Genomic DNA, 27,240 nt, shown 5'->3' with positions numbered 1-27,240 from the left:
AGGGAGAGGTCTAGGTATTCCTCGTATTCGTTCTTCTGTCTGTGCTCTTAGTTCCATCTCCTCCCTCCTTGATTTTCAGTCTCTCTTTACTGGCTTTTTTCCAGTAGTCTATAAACATGCTCATCTCTCTTCCAGTTCTTGTGATAAATAGCCTTTCCCATGTGGAAAGCAGAGGGCAGGGCTCAGGGTTAGTAGTTCAAAGCATGAGAGAAGGCCAAGGAGAATAGGAACAAAGAAAAGGGTTTGAACAAGAAGGAAACTAGTGTGAGATTTAAGAGGTTGGTTTTGGTGAAGCAAATGCCAGTTGGTAGGGTAGAGAAAGAAAGGCTGGTGAGGTGATGGGTATAAACTTGGAGAAATTTGGGAGTCTAAGGAAGGAAAGAAATAAGGGTTGATAGAGCCATATGAAGTTCTCTTCCCTCCAGAAATAAAGGCAGGCTTCAGGGAGTAAGTGTGTGTTGAGCTGGATCTTAAAGGCTACTTCACTTTAATAGGATTTGGATAGACATGGTGGAGGGTTGTGCTCGGAGAAGGAAGTCAAGGGAAACTAGGGAAACACATGGGTCAGTATCTTAGCAACAACCAGGAAGAGTGCCAGGCTAACGAGGGCGGATGCTTCCCTTTAGGTAATAGAGGTCTATTAAATATTTTGCACACAGGAAGAGTCAGATGGATATCAAGCGTGAGAAAGATCAGCCTGCATAGGATGCGGTCTTGTCGGGGAAGGCTTGAACCGGGAATGCTGGTAGGGCTGCTGCAGTAACCAGGGCTATGCCAGAGAGGTACCTTGTGGGTGGAAAGAGTCTCTGGAAGAGTCTGAGTTAGTCAAGTGGGGAAGAGGAAGATTTTTTCAGGCAGAAAGGAGAGTACGAGCAAGCTCCTGAGGATAGGAGCACACGGCACATTTTGGGAAATTGGAGTGGTTTCATTTGGTGGGAGTGTGGAGCGTGAGGTAGGAGCGTGGTAAGAGGTGAGGCTGAAAGGGTCAGCAGGTTGGCCAGATCATGGGGCGCCTTAGAAGTCAGCCCAGCAAGTTTGGGCTTTAATCCAAGGCCAGGCTGCAAGCTAACTTGTAATCAAGGCATATCTGCATTTTATTTTATTTTATTTTATTTATTTTTGGCTGCGTCGGGTCTCAGTTGCAGCACGCGGGCTCCTCGTTGTGGTGCGCGGGCTCCTCTCTATTTGTGGCGTGCAGGTTTTCTCTTCTCTAGTTGTGGCGCGGGCTCCAGGGCGCACGGGCTCTGTAGTTTGAGGCATGCGGGCTCTAGTTGAGGCGCACGGGCCCAGCTGCCGTGCAGCATGTGGGATCTCAGTTCCCTGACCAGGGATTGCACCCGCGTCCCCTGCATTGGAAGGCGGATTCTTTACCACTGGACCACCAGGGAAGTCCTGGGGATCACAGTGTGAGAGTGGACTAAGACCAAGCTAGAAGGAAGGTGAGTTCAGAGGCTGCTGCGGTAATTTAAGCAGGAAGTGATGTCCTGAAAAGCAGTGTTTGGTGGGGGAGTGGGAATGAGGGTAAGAGAGAATGGGAAATAGAGAGGCTTGGAGGGAAGATGAGTTTCATTTTGGATAAACTAAGTTTTAGATACTTGTGGGACAACCGGTTGAAGGTTTGCTTTAGAGGGGGGCTGTCCAGCAGAACATTCTGCAGTGACTGAAATGTTCTGTACCCGCACTGTCCACTGTGATAGCACAACCGAGGAATTGAATTTTTCATCTGAATTAATTTAAAGATAAACTTGAATAACCACATGTGCCTCATGACTCTAATATTGTACAGTGCAGCATTAGAGTATTGGATATTTGGGCATGGTGTCAGAAGAGAGGCCTGGCCCAGTCATATAGATTGAGAAGTCATTAACAAAAAGAGATTAGAGATGGAAGCCATGGAAATGGATGGGAACCTTCAGAGAGTGGGAAGGAGTCCATGGTTTGTAGGATTTTTTGGTGGTGAATGGGAATGGCTAGGTGGTGAAAGGATTGATACAGGGCTTCGGTCTTTAGTAGCCCCAAACTATTATTAGGGCTTGCTTCTTACTTGAATATGGCACTAGAATGTTAAAATGATTTATACAGCTGGCCCCAAATGATTCTGACTTGTCACTAAATAATTCTCTCTTCTTAATTTTTTTTTAGGGCCCTCCAACCCACCAGAGTGAAATCTACTTTGTATATAGATGTATCTCTCTCTCTCCCTCTCTCTCTGTCTCTCTCTCTCTCTCTCTTCCCCCCTCCCCCTCTCTCCCTCCCTCCCTTTCTTTCTCCAAATGAAATTATTTGTTAAAAGATTTTTAAAGGAAAGAGCATAACAAGATGCTGCTCCTGCATGGTTTTGAGCTCATTATTCTTGTTTTTAACCTAGATATTTACATTAGCAAGCTTATTTTGGCCGATGATGCTAAATCAAATAATTTTAGTGTATATTAACTCCTGTGACCTCAGTCACTTACTGTCAGAACTTACTGTCAGAGTAAGTGCATAAGGGAATTTCTGAGAAATATCTCAGAAGTAAAATTATTTTTTTCCAGGCCTTCTCAGAGGTGGAGATGTAAAAATGACTTTCTACGATTTCTTTTTCCCCAACCATATTCTTCACTATAGAGCTACTGTTACCTATCTTGGAGATTGTTTTCCCTCTATTCCTTGTACTCACCTTGTTGCCCATTTATTTGTGTAACAGGTAGTGAATTTTCTTCCTCAGGGGCCACACTGTGAAGGCGGTATGTGAGTCCTTTCACCTGGCCAAAGATTCTGGTTTCAAAGTTGTGGCTCATATGATGCCCGATCTGCCAAATGTGGGACTAGAGAGAGACATTGAACAGTTTACAGTAAGTATTACCTTAAACCAAGCTGCTTGAGAATGCCTCTGCATGCTGCTTCTACCCTCTCTGCTCTTTCTGATTATTTACTGTTGATTTTTTTCCCATTATTAAAGCAAGACATCCTCATTATGACACAGTGGAGAAAGAGGAGTCACTCACAGCCCTGACACCAAATAAAACCCTAACATGTCAGTATACTCCCAGGGTTTTTTTATACTTAGGATTTTTTAGGGGATGAGGTGGGTGATACATAGATACACGAAGACATACTTACAGTTATGTATATGATAGGTAATTATTTTAATAGCTTTTTCACTTAACATTATAGCAAGCATTTATTCCTGTTATAGCCTGGTCTCTGTTAAAAGGTTAACATATTTAAATATCCACTTAATTTCCATTGAACAAATATGCCATACTTTGCTTAACCACTTCCAGTTTTTTTAATTGAAGATATTATCAGTTTTTGATAATATCAAAATATCAAATAGATATTTGTAAATAGACTGCACATCAACAAATTTACGCCTGTAATTTTTTGTAGTATTTAGGGTTATTTCTTTAGGACAAATTCCCTGGAGTAGAATTATCAGGTAAAGGTATAAATACTTTAAGAATCTCACCATATTACTTAGTTGCTTTTCCCAGGGTTGTAACAACTTACACTCATTTCAGCAGGGTTATCTTTTTCCCAAAATAATTCTCTCCTATTTATGCATTTTCTACATACATATATATACACACACACACACACACACACATACATACAATATTTATCTTCATTAATTTGATGGATAAAAGTGCCGTTTCAACTTGTATTTTGTAATTATAAGTAATGCATTTTTCAGGTTTGTATTTAATAAGTATAATTCTTTCATCTTTTTGGAATTGTGTGTTTTTGTCCTCTGACCAATTACTCTATTAGATATGAATATTTTTAATATTAATTATATGAACTTTCTAGGTAATGACATTATGGATTGTTTTTTATATTTGTTAAAAATATTTTCCCCAACCTATCCTTGACCTTTTGTTTCTGTTGTCAAATCTATCTTATTTACTTACTTATTTTCTTAGTGATGATTTCTTAAGATACTTCTAAGCTTAGAACTGCCTTTCTCATACATCATTTCATTAAACAGTGAAAGAAAATATTCTGTTTTCTTCTAGCCTTTCTGTTCTTTGAATTTTAATACCTAACTCGGGGGTTCGTTTGTTTGTTTGTTTGTTTGTTTGTTTTTACTCTAGCACATGTTAGCTTGATTCATATTAGCTTTGTCTTGGGAAATGAGATTGCTCAAAACTCTTTTTTCCTTCAGATGCTCAAATAGGGAAGGTGGCTTAAGGATATCCTTTTAGAGAAGAGAATGAAAATATTTATCAAGTTATTTCATCCACAAAAATACTTTTATTTTGCTCTGTTTATTAGAACAATAGAATTCATCATGCCTTATTTGTGAAGTTAATAATTCTTTCCTTTTAAAAAGTTTATTTTTTTTATTTCTAAGCCAATGAATTACAACTAAAGGCCTATTTTATAAGACAGCATTAATTCACAGATGTTATTAATTCCCCCATATTGACTATGTAATAGATTTTGAGTCTAATATCTTCCCCTCAGTAGTACTAGCCAGGTACTCAGACTTCAAGCCTAAAAGGCACCTGAAACACACTTCTCTTTAGCACAGCTCCTAGGTGGGCCAGTGGTATAGCCAGCATTCATAACTTTAAGTGCCCTTGGAAAAAATATGTCAAGTAATAGCAAATAGCTGAGTCTTACAATTCATTTTCTTTGTGTCTTCAAAATAAAGAATAGTTCAGAAATAATATTGCAGAGACAGCCCTTCATGTAAATGGATTTATCTGCTTGTTTATAATCTTTTCAAAGAAACCTACAGGGAATATGAGCAGACCATATGCCTTTTCTAACTGCATTCCAGCAAATGAGTAACAAAATAGAGCTAAAATGAGAAATCTGATTTCTCTCTAGAGAAAAAGTCTCTGAAAAATTAATCTATAGATTGTCTTAAATATTTTTACAAATCAATTTAAAAAAAGACAGACCACCTAATAGGAGAATGGGGAAAAAAAACAAAACTTGAACAAACACTTCACAGATAGGATATTCAAATATTCAGTAAAACTATTTAAAAGTTCTCAGTCATTTATCTTCAAAGAAATGAAATTTAAAACTACAATGCATGGCTACTGTATACTCATCAGAATAGCTAAGAATAGCTAAAATGAAAAAAGACAATATCAAGTGTTGGTAAGAGTATGGAGCAACTGGAACTCTCATTTATTGCCAGTGGGAATATAGTACATCATATTAGAAAACTGTTTGACAGTATCTACTAAAAGTGAACGTAGGCATACTCCATGACCCAACAATTCTACTCCTTCACGTTTACCCAACAGAAATGCACACATATTTACCAAGACACAGTCACAAATTACTGAGTGTAGTATCATCATATTGGAAACAACCCAAGTGTCCATTAAAGTCAAATACATAAATATTGTAAGTTGTGGTGTTGTCAAACAATGAAATACATAAAACAATAAGAGTAAATTAATTATGACTTCATGCAACAACGTGGCTGATTCTATTCAGCGTAATACTGAGCAAAGGAAACCAGATCCAAAAGACTACCTAACATACAATCCTATTAATGTGAGGTTCAGAAGCTTTGGGTGGAATTGTAGCTGGAAACAGGCATGTGGTAGGCTTCTGAGGTTTGGATAATGTGCCTTTTCTTGATTTGAGTGTCTAGGTGCTGGCTACATGATTTGTAAAAATCTATCAAGGTGTACACTTATGATTTGTGTACTTTTTTATACTAAGATATATTTCAATAAAAGGTTTACTAAAATGTTTTTAAACTAGTTTTTGTTTAAGAAATCTTGTTTGGGCCTATTTGGAATTCACAACTTTTCCTGAATTAGTAGGCAGTATATTTTACACTTTAAAAATTTCTTTTTTCCCTACTTTATTTTATTGTCACATTATTAGCAACCCACAGATACTGTTCCCTTAATGTGTTTTATCCATAGGAAGGGTTGCTAAGTAAAGGGTCTACTTGTATAATTGTAGAAGTCTAAAAAATGTTATATCTGTAAAGGACAAGATAGCCTTGCCTGGCACGGATCCCAGCTATGTGCCTGCATGTGTTAGTTATAAATTGGCTTTGCTCTCACACCTTGTTGCTTAGGTCAGTTCCGGGTCACTAAGAGCGAAACTGGTTATTTGCGTCTGTTCATTGCAAATTCACACTCTTATCTAGTGGTAGGTACAGAGCTCATAGCTGTTTGTGATAAATAGCATTTGCTTATATTTTTCAGTAACTAAGATTTATTTTTGAAATGAAGTTTTCTTTTTTCTTATAAAGCTGAAAGTCCTGGTTGTGATGGAGAATGTTTAACATCTTAGGAATTTATCCTCCGAGCATTAACTTCACCCTTTCCATCTGTCCTCAGGTCTCCAAAATGTTTATATCATTTACTACTCAAAATAACCTTTAGCTGTTTTTGTATTTTATTCTTTTAAAATTAGACTGCTCCTGGATGTCTAAACTCAGGTTGCTGAAAATGCTTAGAGAGTGTCAGTTTCTCTTGAGGAAAAATTTATCTCCAGAACCTCTTGTCAGTAATGTGAAATCTTTCAAAGTCCATTAATGTTTGCCCACCCTTTGGACACTCAGAAGCTCTTTTTTTTTCCCCACTGAGCTGTTTTTCCCAAAAGCCAGTGTGATCAAGTTACAGTTTGGCAGGTATGGTTAGAGGTGTTTGTTGTTGTTACTTCTTCATTTGCTTGGTTTTCTTAATGTAAAGGCTCGATACTTAAGTTAATGTCATAGGATACAGGTAGTGTAGAATTATATCAGAAAAGACCACCTGTTCCAGCCTCCTCAGATAAGGAAACAAGACCTGACGCGGTTAAGTAACTGTTAAAGGCCATGGTGAGTCTCAGGTAGAAGCAGGCTCTTAGGAAGGCACCCTTTCTATTGCACCTTTCTGTGTTTCCTTTCTTAGGCCAAGGAAAGTCTGTTTTACGATGAATGACTATGCATGACCTGAATGATGTTGAAATCCTGGTCGGGTTGGATCTTACAGAAACAAAACTTCCGTTTTCAGTTATTTTTTATTTGTATCAAAGGAATACATGCAAAATTTTAAAAGTCAAATTGTACTGTAAGGCCTACAATGAAAAACAGCAGTACCCTGCCTTCCTTTCCCTTGAGTGCCCCCATGTCATTTACAAACGCTTCAGTGTCCCTGCTTCCTCCAAATCCACTGCAGCTTGGCTTCTACTCACTCCCCGCTGCCCACCAACACACACACACACACACACACACACACACTCTCTCTCTCTCTCTCTCTCTCTCTCTCTCTGAAACTATTCTCTCAAGCATTGTAAAGTACTTGCTAATCTCCAAATCCAAAGGATACTTCTCGGCTGACATTTTATCCAATCTTAGCATCTGTTATTGTTAAAGATTCTTTCCAGTTTTAAATTCTCACCTCCCTGGCTTTTGTGACTCTGCTGTTCCCTGGTTCCCTTTTTAACCTCTAGGACTATTTCTTTTCCGCTAGATCTTCTTTTTCTTCCCACCACTTAAATGTGGCTTCTGTCTTTTGCTCTCGTCTATATGCTTGTCTTTCTTCTGTTGTTCTAACTTCACCACTTACACTTCAGTGAATCTCATTTTCTCTCCAGCCTTAAGCCTTAGCTCTTAAGTCCAATTGCTGAATACTCTTCAACTAGCACCAGATGTCTTACGTGTACTTCGGACTTAACGTGTCCAATATGGACATACTTCATTCCCGCAGTGGTCTCCTCATCTTCTGTTTCCTGTGATATTGGTGTTCCATCATCCACATACCCTCCCAAGCTAGACATTCAGTCATTCAGAAGGAAAGAGAGAATATGTGGAGCCAGACTGGGCCTAGTTTGAATCCTGGCCCCACCCGCCACTTGGTAGCAATCGGACTGCTTTGTTCCTCAGTTTCCTCATCTCTGAATGAGGCTGTTGTGAAGGTGGGCAGAGGTAATGCATGCAGCATGCTTAGAAGAATGCCTGGCACACAGCGAGTGCTCAGTACGTCACTGCTGCTGCTGTTCCCTCTACCGTGGGTCTAATCTAACAGGAGGTCCTGCGTGTTACTCCCTCTGAATATCTTTCAGAGCTGTCGCCTCCTCTTCATCCCCACTGCCACAACTTCAGTTCATGCTTTTGTCAGCTCACTGCACAGGTAGACAGCTTCTTAGCTAAGTCCCACGGCTACCAGCCATGTTCCCTCCTAATGTATCATCCACATTGCCACCAGAATGATGTTGATTAAATTAATTTTTATCTTTAGAGTATAAAAGGTACTAATTAATAAAATTATTATTAACTAGTGTTTGAAAATCCAGTAAGTCCTAAAGGGGTCATATCAAAACACAGTAGGCCTCCGCCACTTTCAACTGTTGTAGCCAGGCCAGGCCAAGGGAGGGGGGGGTGTCCCAGTATTTACCACCATGTTTCCTTCTTCTATGTTTGGATTCCTGTTTCCTGACCATCGGTAGAGAGATCCTCTTGTCTTACTGTTATCAATACAATAGTTAAAGAGTTAATTCTTTGAACTCCCATTCTCCCAATATTATTAGGCCACTATTTTAGTTATATGAGTAGTCAGTGTTTTCATTACAGTTTTTACATAAATTATTATTATTTCCATGGAGCCAAGTAATATACTATACTTACTTTCTTAAATACCTTTTTGTTTTTCCTAGAGTTAACAGTAAAATTGTCTTATTTATTTGCTTGTTAGTTCTCTGAGTATCTGTAACCTTCAAGTGTGCCCATTGAGTGTTAAAGCCCCTCTCTAAGTTCCTTTTTTAGGCTGGAGACATAACTCCCGGAGGTCTAACCTTCCAGCTGCAAACTGGACTGACAGTTCTCTGTGCCTAGTTCCCAGGGGTCTTCCTTAGGGCTCCTCTTCTCCTCTCTGTAAGATCGGATCCTTTGTTTTTTGGAAACCAAGTTAATCCTTTTTATTGGTTTATTCCTTGACTTTACTAAAACACATTCTCCAGCAGCTTTCTAAGAAAGGATTCATCATGGGAAGTAAGCCTTTTACATGCCCCAAAATGTCTCTATTCTAATACCTTCACACTTACAGAATTCTGTGAAATCATTTTCCCTCCTTTTTTTTTTTTTTTTTTAACTCATTATTGACCGGGGGATTTTTGCAGAAATTAATGCCTGTGGCCAGAGATTTTTATTTCGGCCGATCAAAATTAATTCTGTTATTGCACTAACACTTTGTGGGTTATTACATTCAATAGTTACACCTGACACACCTGTAAAGTCTTCTAATTTTCATGAAATGTTGTCTTCAATCCACTCTTCTGTAGAAGCAAAGGAGCATTCTCCAGCATCATGAGTTTCATTTTCACTTTCCGTATCAGAATCAATCACTAAGGTTTTTTGTCTTTTTGTTGGTATAATATTCACATCATCTGAATCAGAACTATATTCTGAAGAACTGTCATTCCTACTATTTCTGTTCCATGCTCGTTCCTGGGGCTCTGGTGTGACTGAGCTGCCCTTTCATCTGTATCCCCCTTTGCAGATAGTTTGTTTACAGTTTTCCTCATTTGCAAAGTCATTTACCAATCTTCCATCCGTTTTCTGTCTTCCAAAAATTAATTGCCATCACTTATTCCCCCTCCTGTCTCCTCTGATGTTCTCTTTGTTCTTCTGGGTTTATGCTTTTTAAAAAATTATTTCCTGTTATTTCAGTGTGATTTTGGAAGGAAAGGAAAGAAACACATATTTTAATTCTCCATGTTTAACCGGAAGTCCAGCACCAATTCCATCTATCATCATTCTTATGAAAGGATTATATCAGCCCATATGTCCCCTAAATTTATTACACGAGTAACCAGAAGTACTTTACTGAAATCCTGTGTTCTAATATAGATGCAGACTAGGTAGAAAGTGACTTGCATACATACTCTTTGTGGATGGCTATAGAATATTAAAGACCTCATGAATCTTTAATATATAAATGTTACAGGGAAAATTACATGCAATTACAGAAGAATATCCCTAAGAGCAAATGGTGCACAAAGATTATAGCATTTAAGACTGTGACAGAAATCAATGAGAGAGGTCGAAAACTCTATAGTTATATATTTCTTTGAAAACCAAGTTATACAATGGAAAGCTCTGTAAGAATAACAGCACAAGATAAAAAAGCATTTTCACAATTCACAAGATACAGTACTGCTGGCCGTTTAAATACTAACGCCAGGGTCCGGGTGAGAGGGAGCTGTATGAGTCCACCTTCATTCCTCTATCACGTGTCAAGTGAAATCAAGATAAGAGCAAATTAGCAGTGCAAAGTCATAGAAAGGAGAATGCCTGATGTCTCCTTTCTACATCCCAAGTAAAGAAATAAGGCAGCCAGCTGGGGTGGTACAGTGCAGGAAATTACTATGTCAAAATAGATGAATTAGATGTATCCCTCAGTGTCCAGATAACAAATGGACTGTGTGCATCCCGGGTTAGGAATGGTGCCAGTTGGCCTGAGGACAAAACAGTCGTATCCAGGGGTCGGCATACTTTTTCTGCAAAGGGCCGTATAGTAGACGGTTTAAGTTTTTCAGCCCAGATGATGATCTATGTCACAGCTTTTAAAAGTTTAAACAATTAAATATATTCCATTATTAAAGGAGGATACAATCTGGAGGTGAAGGCAGGCATCAGATGAATTGTCAGTATGATGCTGCTAAGAAGGCAAGAGTACAGAATTCCAAAAAACATTTTTAAGTGAAGCAACTTGTATTTGAAGGTCAGGAAGACCTCTCTGAAGAACTGGCATTCAAGCTAAGACCTGAAGATTAGCCAGATGAAGGAAAACTGATGAAATTTCCAGGCAGAGGAAATTGCCTTTGCAAAGACAGAAAAGCAAGGTGGGGAGGGTGGCATGCGGTGACACCACAGCAGTGGACCGGGGTTGTGTTGGTTGGCAAAGGCTTGGTCACCCAGCACACACATGTTTTGCTCCACTGAGGCTGTAAAAACAATGCGTTTCTGTTCTGTCTACCTTCCCTCGCTTGATGGGAAGGAAAGTCAGTCTAAGGACCATGTAGGTATGTGAGAGAAGCCAGCCCCAGATTGAAACTTCACTATGGGTAATCTCCATATAACTAATGGAGAAGTCATTTTCTCTATTCACAGGAGTTTTTTGAGAACCCTGCTTTTCGTCCTGATGGTTTGAAACTCTACCCTACCCTCGTGATTCGTGGAACTGGGCTTTATGAGCTGTGGAAATCGGGAAGATACAAGAGTTACTCTCCCAGTGACCTGATTGAATTGGTGGCCCGGATCCTTGCCCTCGTGCCTCCGTGGACTCGAGTGTACCGAGTGCAGAGGTAATGTGTTAATCTTTTATGCCAGAAATCATCAGTGACGAGTCTTATCTCTTAACAGTTTCTAATGAGAAGAGCCTTACTGCAAATTGATGGGTTTGAATTTTTTTAAATTAAAAATGGGACACCTAGAATGCTGTCTGTAGATAGAGAGGATGGAAATGATAGGACAGCACATCCAAACCTCTTTGCCAGTATCACGTTTATTCACGTGTTCATCTCTCCATTCACGAGCCAGGAGATGGAGGATGATGGGAAGTGGGCATGGTGTTTGGTTCCAGGAGCTTGTGATCTACATCAGCGTTTCCTTTTTCAGATCTGCTCCAACCTAGATACTCTAGTGAGTGTGGGAGGCGGACATGGAGCCATGTGTCTGTTATCCCTGTTCTAGAGCCTCTGAAGAGAAAAGAAAGAGTAGCAACAAGCTTTCTTTACTGACATTAATGTAAATGTGGAGAAAGAGTGACATATTCCTGATAGTGTGAAGGAAATCATCTTAACTACTTTTCTAGGAGAAACTGAGATCTCATTTACAATTGTGGTCTTTTTTTAAAAAAAAAAATAGAAACATAACACTGAAGAAAAAATTTAGAAGCCATAAAGTTACCTATTTACCTACAATCCTGACAAAGCCATTCCTGTACTTCCTGGTCGTTAAGGCACATTTCCACCACCCTGCCGAAAACTGCCTGGATTCCAGTATTACCAGTACAAGGCCAAATGGGGATCGATAAATGCATGTCCAGTCAGCTGCTGTGACTAGTATTCCACTGAGCACGAAGACTGTGCTACTAATCACATAAAGCAGGACTATCAACTAAAGGAAAATTATCAAGGATATAAAATAATGGATTTCCTTAAAGGTCAAAGGATATTTACACCACATTTCTGGCACAGTGTATTTATTTCTCAAATTTTTAAAATTATTGGCCCAACCTAAGGACCTAAATTGCTTAATGATCTCTATTTTTTACAATACAGGTAAAAATACTAAGGAGATAGTGACTAGAAAATCAGCCATCAAAATCATTTGCATTATCCTTCCTCTTCTCTTCCACCTTTCTGGAACAGTTCAGTCCAAAAGACATGAGGAGGTGCTGAGCAACGCAGGCATCCACACGAGGGACATAGGGAGCCGCAGGGCCCAGAGCACGGGGAGACGGGTGTTCTTGGGGAGGAGGTGGTGGTGTGGTTCAGGCTGCTGCAGCGCAGATGTGTGAGGAAGGCGTTCTCACTGAGGGCTGACCTGGCACCGGATGTCAGAGCTCAGCAGGGCAAGGAGGATGTGTCTGAGGGGTGTGGAGACGGGGACAGCAGCAAAGGGTCAGTAACTTGCAGGCGCTGGATCTAATAAGTAGATAATATTAAGGATAATGGGAGCTGGGTTTTCTGTTATCTGAAAAGGGAATGACAAATATGAAAAAGGAGGAAATTAGAATGTACCCCATGGTGTTTGGGAATAGGAGATACTGGTGTGAACTTGTGGTTTTCAACATATTGGTAGAGATAGAAATAATTGTAAATGTAACAAACGATAACAAATATAATGGTGTGTGCACATGTCCTTTTCACAGTCTATTTAATGGCCATGATTTTTGCCGTTTTGTGCTGTTTGTTGGTGATTTCACTGTTTAAAATGGCCTCTAAGCATAGTACTGAAGTGTTGTGTAGTGTTCCTGAGTGCAGAAAGGCTATGCTGTGCCTTACGGAGAAAAGGCATGTGTTAGATTAGCTTCATTCAGACATGAGCTGTGAGCCATGAGCTTCATGTTAATGAATCATCTGTCTATTTATTGAGAGAGAGAGAGACACACCTTAAACAGAAATACACATAAAACAAGGTCATGTTGATCAGCTGATGGAAATCCTGTGACCAGAGGCTCACAGGAAGCTGGGCTGGAGTCTAGGATTAGATAATAGTAAAGTGCCAATGTTAGTTTCCTGATTTTGATGGTTGTATTACTGTTATGCAAGAGAATATCCTTGTTGTAGGAAATACTAAGAGTATTCTGGGGGTATTGGGACATCTTGTTCCCAATTTACTTTCAAATATTATACTTCAGGAATATAGTTATTTGTACCACACTTGGGAATTTTTCTGTGACTTTGAGATTGTTTCAAAAAATTAATACAATAGAAACAAAGATGCAATAAGTAATACTAATAACAACAAAAGAAAAATAGCATTTGCATTTAACTCACTGGGGCAACCAGAGAACAGTGAAGACACTACTTCCCAGCAGCAGAGCAAGGCAACAGATAACACAGAATAGATAGAAATTTCACAGCCATAGACACCATAGTTTTCCTACCAAGAGTAACAAGGCATAGATCACATGGGCAATCAGATGAAGAATTTGCATTCTCCCCATTCATTTTTAGCTTTAAATTTCTTACTGCTGTAACCAGCGAGTCAAAAGCAACAAAGACATTGCTATAACATTAAAAGCTTAATTTTATAGGCTTTATGAAATACCACTATGGGACATTATCCTGGCTTACCACCAGCTAACAAAACAAGGATTTCGAGAAAACAGGAGCAGCAAATATAATCTCTATAGGAAAATTGTAAAGGGGTCATGACAGGAAGAATTAAGGATATGTATATTATACAACCAAAAGGGGGTACGAGGAGAAAGGCATGATATTATGGATAACGAACATGAGGCTGATTAAAGACACCTCCCCGTTCCCAGTTCTCCTGTCATGACCCCATTGCAGCTCTCTGGAGAGCTGTCCTTGTTCACATAGTACACTTAACACTTAATAACAATTTGGTAGCTGTGTTCTGGTAAAACAGCTTCATATCTCTGTATAAAAACTTTATGCTCCATTTACTGATGTTTTTAAAGTTATATTCAGATATAGCTAGAACTTGGTATATCTAGACTTCTAGAAAGAAACTTGTATCGAGGGCTCGATGGTAAAATGTTGAAAAAGAAGTGCTAAGGAAAGTGTTAATGGGTAACTCAAGGTTTACATACAGATGTGTACAAGAGAAGGCTGAGTGTTTAGACAGTGTTCAGGGACTGAGAAACCTTTTGAGTTGGGAAAAGAGAATCGCAGTGTTTCGTCTAGCTTCAGTTTTAAACTTTTAGAACGATTTTGAAAATGTAGAAAACTGATAGTGGTTTAGAAGTGCAGTTAAGTACCCTCACTCTATTAATTTGGAAGCAGTTGGTTATGTCTTGCTGGAAAGAAGCCATTGGCAAAGGAAAAAGCCTCCTCTTAGGGTGTTTAATCCAGGTGATTTTAATAATTATAGTTTAGTTTTGTTTTAAATCATAGGAAAATCGTGTGTGTCTTTTTGTTCTGTGCCTTTAGAAAATCTGGCTATCTCTATGTTGGTTCACCTAGTGACAGCTTCTACTAATTACAAGCAACTTGCTCAGTGCTGACTAGCTAATCTAAACTTATATACATGGAGGAGAAGATTTTAGGAATGATTTTCTTTTTTTTTTTTTTTTTTATAAATTTATTTATTTATTTTGAGCTGTGTTGGGTCTTCGTTACTGTGCGAGGGCTTTCTCTAGTTGCAGCGAGCGGAGGCCACTCTTCATTGCGGTGCGCAGGCCTCTCACTATCGCGGCCTCTCTTGTTGCGGAGCACAGGCTCCAGATGCGCAGGCTCAGTAGTTGTGGCTCACGGGCCCAGTTGCTCCGCGGCATGTGGGATCCTCCCAGACCAGGGCTCGAACCCGTGTCCCCTGCATTGGCAGGCAGATTCTCAAGCACTGCGCCACCAGGGAAGCCCTAGGAATTATTGTCTAGACAGGCATCAGAAGGAAGGAGCAAAGGAAGGAAAGTGAGAGGGAAGATATTTCAAGTGAAAACACAATGTTTTACACTTGTCTTTTAAAAAAAAAAATACTATAATTTACTATTAGATTACCTGATTTTTTTTAATTGGCCATTTTCCCCACCCCACCCCCCTTTTTTTTCTTAATTAATTTACACTTTAAATTTTATGACAGTTGCGTCGATACCATTTTACTGGGTGTTTTTATGAAGCAGCATCCCACAGATGATTCTGTATCGCAGCCCTGAAGGGTGCAGTCAGTGATTAGATGTACGGCTCTGTCCAGGCACACGATGGGGCCACATTAAACTGCTGCTGCCCACGGGCTATTTAACAGCTGTCTGCCTTGATGTGATTTTTTTACATCACTGTGAAGCACTTGAATAGAATACCAATTTGCAGCCAAAAGATGCTTCTGAAGTGCGAGAAACTTCAGACCAAAAAAGCCCTAGATAGCACTTTGAAAGGCTTTTGATGAGCAAATTGCAAATATTAGTGCCTCTAAGCCTGAAATGTTACCTGTGAAATAGAAAAATGAATATTCTTGAATGTAATATCTCTTCAAGCCAAGAAAGTGAAACAAATTGAAAAGCCTAAAAATAATTTTAAGTCCCACCTAGATGGATGTAGCAAGTTCAGATGGTCAGTAATCTTACCTGGGTTTTGAACTCCTAGGAGTCTGTAACAGTGTCTATTTATATATTCCAAATTGCTTAATATACTACTTTGCACATAGAAGATGTTCAACATATATAGAACTCTCTCTCTTCATTTTTAGTGAAAAAAACTTTATCACTGAAAGTGGAGATTGCCACATTTCTATTCCCTAATGAGGAAAAACTCCTGTCTGGTACGCTCCAGGCATTTCACTGCCAAAGACTATTAAAGCCATATTGCATTTTGTAGTGACAGACATAAATTTAAGGACATTTATGAACTGTCAGCATCATTATAAAGCCCTGTGTTACCAGGTCCACACTGACTTGTGCTTTGGGGTAGTCAGTGCCAGCTTCAGGGACATGCGACCTCTGTAGTCTCATAGGACTTTAACTTGGCCTAATGCTCTGCTCTCACTGTCTTGAAATCATTAATAATTTTTTCAGAAGAGGCCCCCTGTTTTCATTTTGCACTAGGCACCACAAATTATTAGCTAGCCCTGCTGGTAATTCTGTCTTTCTGTCATATAGTTCTGCATAACAACACCATATGATAAAACCTAGACCTTAGAGAGTTTACTTGTATTGAAAATTTTAGTGTCTTTTAAAAGTACCGGTTCACAAGAGATCACTGAGGAAATCAAAAGTACCTAGAAACAAATCACAATGAAAACACGAGGACTCAAAACCTATGGGATGCAGCAAAAGCAGTTCTAAGAGGGAAGTTTATAGCAATACAATCCTACCTCAAGAAACAAGAAACATCTCAAACAACCTAACCTTACACTTAAAGCAATTAGAGAAAGAAGAACAAAAAAACCCCAAAGTTAGCAGAAGGAAAGAAATCATAAAGATCAGATCACAAATAAAAAGAAATGAAGGAAACGATAGCAAACATCAGTAAAACTAAAAGCTGGTTGTTTGAGAAGATAAACAAAATTGACAAACCATTAGCTAGACTCAAGAAAAAAAGGGAGAAGTCTCAAATCAATAGAATTAGAAATGAAAAAGGAGAAGTAACCACTGACACTGCAGAAATACAAAGGATCATGAGAGATTACTACAAGCAACTATATGCCAATAAAATGGACAACCTGGAAGAAATGGACAAATTCCTCGAAAAGCACAACCTTCCAAGGCTGAACCAGGAAGAAAATATAAACAGACCAATCAAAAGCACTGAAATTGAGACTGTGATTAAAAATCTTCAAACAGGCAAAAGCCCAGGACCAGATGGCTTCACAGGCGAATTCTGTCACACACTTAGAGAAGAGCTAACATCTATCCTTCTCAAACTCTTCCAAAATATAGCAGAGGGAGGAACACTCTGAAACTCATTCTACGAGGCCACCGTCACCCTGATACCAAAACCAGACAAAGATGTCACAAAGAAAACTACAGGCCAATATCACTGATGAACATAGATGCAAAAATCCTCAACAGAATACTAGCAAACAGAATCCAGCAGCATGTTAAAAGGATCATACACCATGATCAAGTGGGGTTTATCGCATGAATGCAAGGATTCTTCAATATATGCAAATCAATGTGATAAACCATATTAACAAACTGAAGGAGAAAAACCATATGATCATCTCAATAGATGCAGAAAAAGCTTTTGACAGAATTCAACACCCATTTATGATAAAAACCCTCCAGAAAGTAGGCGTAGAAGGAACTTACCTCAACATAATAAAGGCCATATATGACAAACCCACAGCCAACATCGTTCTCAATGGTGAAAAACTGAAACCATTTCCTCTAAGATCAGGAACAAGACAAGGTTGTCCACTCTCACCACTGTTGTTCAACATAGTTTTGGAAGTTTTAGCCACAGCAATCAGAGAAGAAAAAGAAATAAAAGGAATGCAAATCAGAAAAGAAGTAAAGCTGTCACTGTTTGCAGATGACATGATAGTATGCATAGAGAATCCTAAAGATGCTACCAGAAAACTACTAGAGCTAATCAATGAATTTGGTAAAGTAGCAGGATACAAAATTAATGCACAGAAATCTCTTGCATTCCTATACACTAATGATGAAAAATCTGAAAGAGAAATTAAGGAAACACTCCCATTTACCATTGCAACAAAAAGAATAAAATACCTAGGAATAAACCCACCTAAGGAGACAAAAGACCTGTATGCAGAAAACTATAAGACACTGATGAAAGAAATTAAAGATGATACAAACAGATGGAGAGATATACCATGTTCTTGGATTGGAAGAATCAACATTGTGAAAATGACTATACTACCCAAAACAATCTACAAATTCAGTGCAATCCCTGTCAAGCTACCAACGGCATTTTTCACAGAACTAGAACAAAAAATTTTACAATTTGTATGGAAATGCAAAAGACCCCGAATAGCCAAAGCAATTTTGAGAAAGAACGGAGCTGGAGGAATCAGGCTCCCAGACTTCAGACTACACTACAAAGCTACAGTAATCAAGACAGTATGGTACTGGCACAGAAACAGAAATATAGATCAATGGAACAGGATAGAAAGCCCAGAGATAAACCCACACACATATGGTCACTGTATCTGTGACAAAGGAGGCAAGAATATACAATAGAGAAAAGACAGCCTGTTCAATAAGTGGTGCTGGGAAAACCGGACAGCTACATGTAAAAGAATGAAATTAGAACACTCCCTAACACCGTATACAAAAATAAACTCAAAATGGATTAAAGACCTAAATGTAAGGCCAGACACTATAAAACTCTTAGAGGAAAACATAGGCAGAACACTCTATGACATAAATCACAGCAAGATCCTTTTTGACCCACCTCCTAGAGAAATGGAAATAAGAACAAAAATAAACAAATGGGACCTAATGAAGCTTAAAAGCTTTTGCACAGCGAAGGAAACCATAAACAAGGCGCAAAGACCACCCTCAGAATGGAAGAAAATATTTGCAAATGAAGCAACTGACAAAGGATTAATCTCCAAAATATACAAGCACCTCATGTAGCTCAGTATCAAAAAAACAACCCAATCCAAAAATGGGCAGAAGACCTAAATAGACATTTCTCCAAAGAAGATATACAGATTGCCAACAAACACATGAAAGTATGCTCAACATCACTAATCATTAGAGAAATGCAAATCAAAACTACAATGAGGTATCACCTCACACCAGTCAGAATGGCCATCATCGAAAAATCTACAAACAATAAATGCTGGAGAGGGTGTGGAGAAAAGGGAACCCTCTTGCACTGTTGGTGGGAATGTAAATTGATACAGCCACTATGGAGAACAGTATGGAAGTTCCTTAAAAAACTTAAAATAGAACTACCATACGACCCAACAATCCCACTACTGGGCATATACCCGGAGAAACCCATAATTCAAAAGAGTCATGTACCACAATGTTCATTGCAGCTCTATTTACAATAGCCAGGAGATGGAAGCAACCTAAGTGTCCATTGACAGATGAATGGATAAAGAAGATGTGGCACATATATACAGTGGAATATTACTCAGCCATAAAAATAAACGAAATTGAGTTATTTGTAGTGAGGTGGATGGACAGAGTGAAGTAAGTCAGAAAGAGAAAAATAAATACTGTATGCTAACACATATATATGGAGTCTTAAAAAAAATGATTCTGAAGAACCTAGGGGCAGGACAGGAATAAAGACGCAGACATAGAGAATGGACTTGAGGACATGGGGAGGGGGAAGGGTAAGCTGGAACGAAGTGAGAGTGGCATGGACTTATATATACTACCAAATGTTAAATAGATAGCTAGTGGGAAGCACTAGCTTGGTGCTTTGTGACCACCTAGAGGGGTGGGATAGGGAGGGTGGGAGGGAGATGCAAGAGGGAAGAGATATAGGGATATATGTATATATATAGCTGATTCACTTTGTTATAAAGCAGAAACTAACACACCATTGTAAAGCAGTTATACTCCAATAAAGATGTTTAAAAAAAAAAAAAGGGACTGGTTCATTATTAAAAATATTTGTAGAGCCCATCTTCCTTTCCCTTCTTCTCCCCTTCCCATCACCTCTGGAGGCAGTGCCACAGAGGTATTGACAGCAGCATGCCTGGCATCTGAAGAAATGGAGAGTAAGAGTAGTGAGTGCAGAGGTGGCAACGAGAGTAGTTGGGAGATTGGTTATATTGAGCAAATAAGTTGTTTGATTTAGCAAACAAATAAATATACTAAAGATAAGAGAGCCAGATTTCTCACTGTCCAAAGGGATTTACAGATATTGAAGGGTAGAAAGCTGAAAAGAACACTGAGGCGCTGGGTTAGAATTGTAATTATCAACATGATCTCACAGCTTTTAAAATTTATATATAGAAACAGTTATAATGTTTATGTATATGAATATATGAATATAAATATATATACACATATGCATATACATACGTAAATTTCTTAGTTGTGTACACTGAAAGGGTCTAGAGGCAATGATACCTCAATAGTAATGAGCACAATGAGTGCTCAGACCTTGGTTTCTAAATACCACTCTCCACTAAAAGGAATCAGGGATGCTTGGATAAATGGCCAATTCTAGGGCTGGGGCAGCAAACATATAAGATCAACCTGGAACATCTTGTTGTTCCAGAAAGTAAAGAAATATTCAAACAATGGTGGGAACATGTCAGAAGGACCCCAAAGCCAGCCTAAATGCATGCCCACTGACCAAATCTAATGTAAGCAACAAAATAAATAATGTTAATATCAGATTACAGCTCATTGAATAAAATAGAAATCTATGCATTTATAAATAAATGAATAAATAGAGAAGGGAACATTCTTCCTTAAAATACAAGCTCAACTAATAAATGCAGAAGGGATGGTAGAAATAGATAATCACCATTGTTGTCTATTCTACGGACGGTGATACAGAAGGAGTCATTGGTGGATGCTAGTCTGGTAGTTGGAGGGTTGGTGAGGAACAGGATATTGGCATGATGCAGTGTACTTGTTTCAGCTCTCATACTGTAACAAGTGTCCTTTCACCGTCCATTTAATAACACATTTTTCACATTTTTATGCTTTTTGTTGATTTTGCTGTGTAAAATGGCCCCCACATGTAGTGTTGAGGTGCTATCTAGTGTTCCTGTGTACAAGAAGGCTGTGATGTGTCTTACAAAGAAAATAAATGTGTTAGATAAGCTTCATTGCAGCATGAATTATAGTGCTATTGGCCACAAGTGCAATGTTACCAAATCAATTCTGTGTTAAATAAAGTGTTTTTAGCTGGAAACACACATAAAACAAGGTTACGTGTTGATCTGTTGGAGAAAATGGACTGGAGGCTCACAGGAACCTAACCCTGCCTTTTCCATAGGAGCAGTGCTTCAGTATTCGCTAATTCAGTGTTCATAGCACATTATAGGACTTCACTGCCATGAATAACAAGGATCAGATGTATCTCACGTAATGGGTACTGCCGAAACCGATAAGTGTCGTTTCAGGGGGGCTCCAAGGAGCCCGGTCTTTCATGTCTCAGTGCAGAAAGAATTCAGCGAGAGTCAAAGTGATAGATAAGCAGTGATTTATTAGAATAGGACGCTTGTGAGGCTTACAAGCGGGTGGGCGAGAAGGTGCAAGGCCCTGAGAACTTAGTGGGCTACAGTTTTGTAATCAAAGGAAAAGTGGGGAGGGTGAAAAGACCACCTTCTTCCTCATTCTTGAGTAGACATCACGCGTCCATCATCAGCTCCTCCTCCAGATTGGGCAGGGGAGTTTTCTTGTCCCTACATGGTCAAGCTAGGACTGTCATGGCACTATGGAAAAATTATTTCAGGTCTTTCACTTTGAAATGTCACCTTTCCATAAAGTACTGTTTTTTATGTGTGCAGAGAGCATGTCCTAGGGATCATTGACTTACTGAGCTCACTGGGCAGGATGTGGGTCTCATGTCACCATTGTTTTTATTGTTTTGAGGCTTGTCTCATGCTTCTGCTGCATGGGTTTTGTTGCTAAGCAGGCCTGCTTGGCTTTGTGGTTAAGCAAACCTGCTTTCTTTCTTTTTTTTTTTTTTTAAATTTATTTTTATTTATTTATGGCTGTGTTGGGTCTTCGTTTCTGTGCGAGGGCTTCCTCTAGTTGTGGCAAGTGGGGGCCACTCTTCATCGTGGTGCGCGGGCCTCTCATTATCGCAGCCTCTCTAGTTGCGGAGCACAGGCTCCAGACGCGCAGCCTCAGCAGTTGTGGCTCACGGGCCTAGTTGCTCCGCGGCATGTGGGATCCTCCCAGACCAGGGCTCGAACCCGTGTCCCCTGCACCGGCAGGCAGATTCTCAACCACTGCACCACCAGGGAAGCTCCAAACCTGCTTTCTTGAATGACCATTAACTTACAGGGGTCTCCCATACTTTCTTCTTTACTTACAATCCCCTAGTGGGATTAACTATTTAATTGCCTAATTTGTCCCTTTACTTCGTCCCTATCACTAACAGTGGTTGCCATTGGTTTTATCAGATTAATTTCATATGACCTATAACAGCGTTCAAAATTTTACTTTGTTGTGAAACTATACACATGTATTTGTGAGTAATTTATAAAATATTTCAGGGTTAAAAGGGACATTTGGAAGACTAACTTTGGCTTATATAATATGAAATAGTAAAATATTTAAAACAGTTGTTTGTACATTTCTTGCTAAAATAAACTATACTTTTTAGTTCACTAGCCTTCTTTCAGTTTCATCTGCTTACTAATTTAAGATGAATTTGATTTTAAGAAATTATAGTTCCAAAGACAGAAAGTTTATTCTACTAGAAAGTATGAGTAAAGCATATCTATTAACTAATCACTCTAAAATATGTTTTTTATGTTGCTCTCACTTTGAACTCCCTGGTATGTCTTTCTCTTAAAGAATTTTGGCTTATCAGTGCTTTATAGTTGCTTCCAGAGCCTGATAGATTTATTGTGTATAGTTTTTAATGCTAATCAATTGGCTTTTGATACTTTTTTGAGTGATTGGGGAGTATCTTATTAGAATCAAATGGATGAATTAGCTAATTGTATTTACTTAATGTTTGGAGGGATAAGTGAAAAGAGAAGGAAAAGACTCAAGCTGATTCAAAAGCAAAAATGAGAAGAAAAGATAAATGACGTATTCTTCAAGTCTTCTAAATCAACCAAATGTTAGACAAAAGAAATTGGGGATTTGTCTTTAAACCGGAGATGTGCTGAGCATATTCTTACTTTAGGGTTTTTTTTTAAACTGTCTTGTCTTTAGATACTGATTTTTGTCTAGAAGGGATAGTGAGGGCTACTAAAATGAAACTCATAATTTCAACTTTTGATTGATGTTTCCTTGATGCCAGGCACTTTACACTATATTAATGCCAGGAAATAAATTTTATCTACTCTCATCTTTAGGCAAGTTCTTATTCTTCGAATGCAGGGTCACTTCTAATTTAGATTTTTAGGAAATGGGAAAAAATTTATTCTTTGAGACCAGTTGTCTAAGCCAGGCTTTCACGCTTCCTGATTACTTGTCATTCAGCAACTGTATGGGAAAGTGTTTGTAAGCTATAAATCAGTGTGTTAATAATAATTTTTATTTCTCCTCTTAAATTGGATTTTATAAAAAACAGTTTTATTTCTTGTTTTGTTTAGTACAGATGTCTGTCTCTTCAGCCAAAAATCATTACTAATGGTTATTGGACATTTGTTTTGTACTCTGTAATCTTATAAAGTGTTTTCATCAGATGTTTCTTACAAAAACCCTGAGTGATAGGTGAACATTGTAATTTCATAGATGGGAAAACTGGGAGGTAGAAAAGCTGTGAACCTTGCTTTCGGGTTAGAATATTCAACCTCTGCTTTCCTGGTAGGTTTTGAGGTGGGGAAGGGGTGGTTTTGTTCTTTTTTTTTTTTTTTTTAAATATCCCTGCCTTACTGCTGTAGAGAATGACTTATATTTTGCAACAGCTGATGTTTTTCTCCTACAGAGATATTCCAATGCCCTTAGTCAGCTCAGGAGTAGAGCATGGTAACTTGAGAGAGCTGGCGTTTGCAAGAATGAAAGACCTTGGAATACAGGTAAGAGTCTGACCATAACTGTTGAGATCAAAGTAACCTGAGACACGAAAACCTGTGATACTATCACATTACAAACTTACAGGTTTGGTCAAAAAGCTTTCATGTATTGAAGCCATTCTTACCGTATAACACATTGAAATTGAAGCTAGTGGTTGCAAAGTCTGCATCCTATCCCCTACACCCCTCTGCTTTCTTCTAAAAGAGCGTAGGTTTGTCAATTTAATGGTTGTTTTTTCTGCCTTCTCAGATTGCCAACTACGTGTTCAACTGCTTTTTAAAAAAAACTTTTTTTTTTTTTTTTGAAGTATTGGGTGTTTGATTCTTGACTAGTGGTTAGAGAAGAATACAACATTTGAAGAAACAAGGCTTACATGCTGAAATAATTAGCAATGTTATTGCCCAGATATACCAGTCTCCCTTGTCCTGTCCCACCCCCATGTCTATTCACTCACTCATTTATTTCACAAATATTTACTAAGCACCTCCTTTCTGCTTTCCCTGAAAGAGCCCAGGAATCTGCAATTTGACAGTCTCTGTAGATGATTCTGAAATCAAGATAAGTTTTGAAACTCAGTGCCCTAGGAGCTATTTCTCAGAGCTGCTAAAGAGAAAAGGCCAGGAGGGTGTCTAGGCCTGAGCACTGATTCCTGGCCTCTGCCTTCAAAGATTCTCATTCACTCCATCTGGGATGGAGCTGTGGGAGGTTCTCACGCACAGTGCAAACATGGACCACACTTCGAAAGACGTCGTTAAGAGGACTGCATATCATGTTTGTGGACCTACCCAAAACATTTTGTTCTCTGTCGATATATTATGGAGAAAATTTTTCAGAAAATTGTTTGTCCATAGGAGAGTTTGTGAACATTATGGCTTATTCTACCCTCCCCCCTGCAAAAAAAAAAAAAATTTCAGTTCTAGAAAAACAGCAAATGTCTGTACAATAGTGAATAGCCCCAAAGACGAGTGTGCGCCTGCTCAGCTTCCCAGCCCCTCCCCGTCCTTGTCGCCCAGCTCCTCCTCCTCCTGAGGATACCGCTGCCGGAGTGCCCCCTGGCCTGCTGAGCCTGCTCACCTCGTCAACCGGCCACTGTTTTTAACCCTGTACCCCTCCTAAACCGTGATAGCCCCTCGTAAGGTAAGCTGGGATTGAGTCTAAAGACTGGCATTCAGTCACACCAAAAGACATCTAGTTCACACAGGCAGTGTCTTTACTAGAAAATAAGCACACACCAATCTCTGCCTTAAAAAGCATTCCCCTCCCCTCCAAAAAAAAGAAAAAAGCATGCAAGTGTTCATTAAGAGCATGTAATATGGGTTCCCGGGGCATGGAAATAGCTTAGTTCTTATACAACTGAATAATGAGCTCTTATTTTTCTCATGGAATTCCATCCATATATATACTCGATATACTATTAGTAGTATAGCTGCATGACATCATCAGATTTCCTATGGCGATCTTTTCTCACTGATGGAAAATGTTAGAATCCTGGAAATAATTTTTACAGTTCTATAGGGGAAAATATACCATAGGGCATACAATAGTTACTGTAATTATAAATGTCAGGCTGTGTAGCCTGCACACTGGGTTGTGGAATAGAAGCAAGAGTTACATCACATAGCTTGGCCGTGCAGACCAGGCACTGCTTCCGTATCATCCACAGGCAGCTTTGTGCTTCCCAGGGACGCTCAAAGAGCCAATCTGCGACTGTGGTTCAGATTGTATAATAAATAGCTCAAGGTTCTTTCTTTCCATTCTTCTTCCTTCCCTTCCTTCCTCCCTCCCTCCCATCCTTTCTTCCACAGAGCCCTTCTCTGCAAAAAAACAGCAGTCTTAGCTTCCCTCTTTCTGACATTCCTAAAATGATACAAATATGGTGATGTTAAAAGTGTTAACTGCCATAAAATGGTGAAGGTTTTAAAAAATTAGGAATTCAGTTTTTACTCTTCAGTAGACATAGTTTTGGATTGCAGTTTCAGATACAGTTATATCCTCTGGATTTTCAGATTTTAGGATGTACTTTACTTTCAATATTATATATTGATCTCCTTTGGATTCTAAACTTATTTTAAAAGCAATACTGTACCAACTTCATGTATTTCTAGTTTGTTTTTCCCTATTCTCAGGTTTATTAAAGATGGATTCATTTTTAATTCATTTCTTTTATCTCAATGTAAATTATGTCCAAACTTAATTTTGAGCCCAGGATTTGGTGGAGAAGTTCCAATAAAAATTGAATTAGTTACAAGTTTTATATTTGCCCCCCTTCCCACTTTTTTTTTTCTTTCTTTTCTTTCTTTCTTTCCTTTCTTTTTTCTTGGCAGTGTCGAGATGTGAGAACCAGAGAGGTTGGAATCCAAGAAATTCATCACAAAGTGCGTCCATACCAGGTTAGTTTCTTCATTTTATAGAGAGAGTGGGTCCTGTTCATTAATCTTTGTCAAGCTTGGGCCTACACCTGCTTACCAGTAGGACCAAACCCTAGAAGTTAATGAGTAAACTAAGAGCAAACAGTAACTGAGAATGAGGTCAAGCCAGGAAAGCCAGATATGAGGGTGGCTCAACTCTAGAAGAGCCAGGTTAGGAAAACCAAGTTTGAACTTCTTTGTAGATCAGCACTGTCCAGTAGAACTTTCCGTAGTGTTGGAAATGTTCTATAATCTGTGCCATCTAATAAGATATCAGCTACCAGTCACATGTGACTTGAAATGTGGCTAGTGCAAAGAAGAACTTAGTTTTTAATTTTATTTAATTTCAAGTAATTCAAATGTAAATAGCCAAATGTGACTAGTGGCTACCTTCAGGTAAAGCTGAGTGTCATGTGCTTATCTCTGTGTGCAACTGTTAAATTATTGCCTCTTGGTGGTAATCAAGCGAATAGATCAGCCATATCAACTGGGGTTCCATACAACGTGTTTGTGATGAATTAACTTCTCTCCTAGAGTGACATCGTGTTAGCTGTTGGCCAGATTTTCTGTGGGGGTTAGCTGTCGTGTGGGAGCCCATTTGAGAAAGGCTAGAGTAGATCTGCATTGATATTTCTGTTCTCAAAATGAATTGTTTATTTGATTGACACTTTTCACATTTTGGATCTTTTGAGGAAAAAAGTAGACCCAAGCATAGTTAGTCATTTTGCCAAATTCTTGTGCAATCCAGTTATTCAGCAAACATTAAGTTGAGGAGGAACGTCAGTATTAGTCTGTTTATTCACCTCACTGTGGGTCCAGCCCGCCCATTTTCAGAGTGTATCTGGGTGTGACCCTGCCCACATATGTAGCTTTCTCTGCATGCATTTTGCTTATATTTATGCAAAGTACAAGGGACACTTGAGCAGGAAGCAAGAGTCAAAAGCCCATGTAGATTGCTAACACAAAAGCTTCCCCAAAAGCCCCTCTCCGGTGATTGGATTTTCTTTAACATGTTAATCTCATAACTAGGCATACTATTTGAAAGGTCCTGTGGGATACTTTTTTTAAAAATTCCATCAAGGAATAAGTAACCAATAACACATTTTTTC

The 27,240-nt window shown here is 38.9% G+C and overlaps 1 protein-coding gene across 2 annotated transcripts in view; it reads left to right on the top strand.

Annotated features, from left to right (window-relative positions):
• ELP3 (elongator acetyltransferase complex subunit 3) overlaps positions 1-27,240 on the top strand; it is a 109,407-nt gene that overhangs the window by 51,356 nt on the left and 30,811 nt on the right. For both annotated transcript variants that reach the window (XM_007192723.2, XM_007192724.2), the window contains 4 exons: positions 2,708-2,834; positions 11,060-11,253; positions 23,635-23,725; positions 26,048-26,113. In XM_007192723.2, the coding sequence (XP_007192785.2) occupies positions 2,708-2,834; positions 11,060-11,253; positions 23,635-23,725; positions 26,048-26,113 (478 nt within the window). The remainder of the gene's footprint in view (positions 1-2,707; positions 2,835-11,059; positions 11,254-23,634; positions 23,726-26,047; positions 26,114-27,240) is intronic.

Source organism: Balaenoptera acutorostrata, chromosome 6 (assembly GCF_949987535.1).
Source record: "Balaenoptera acutorostrata chromosome 6, mBalAcu1.1, whole genome shotgun sequence".
Classification (NCBI taxonomy): domain Eukaryota; kingdom Metazoa; phylum Chordata; class Mammalia; order Artiodactyla; family Balaenopteridae; genus Balaenoptera; species Balaenoptera acutorostrata.
This window is presented reverse-complemented; position numbering and strand designations above follow the sequence as displayed.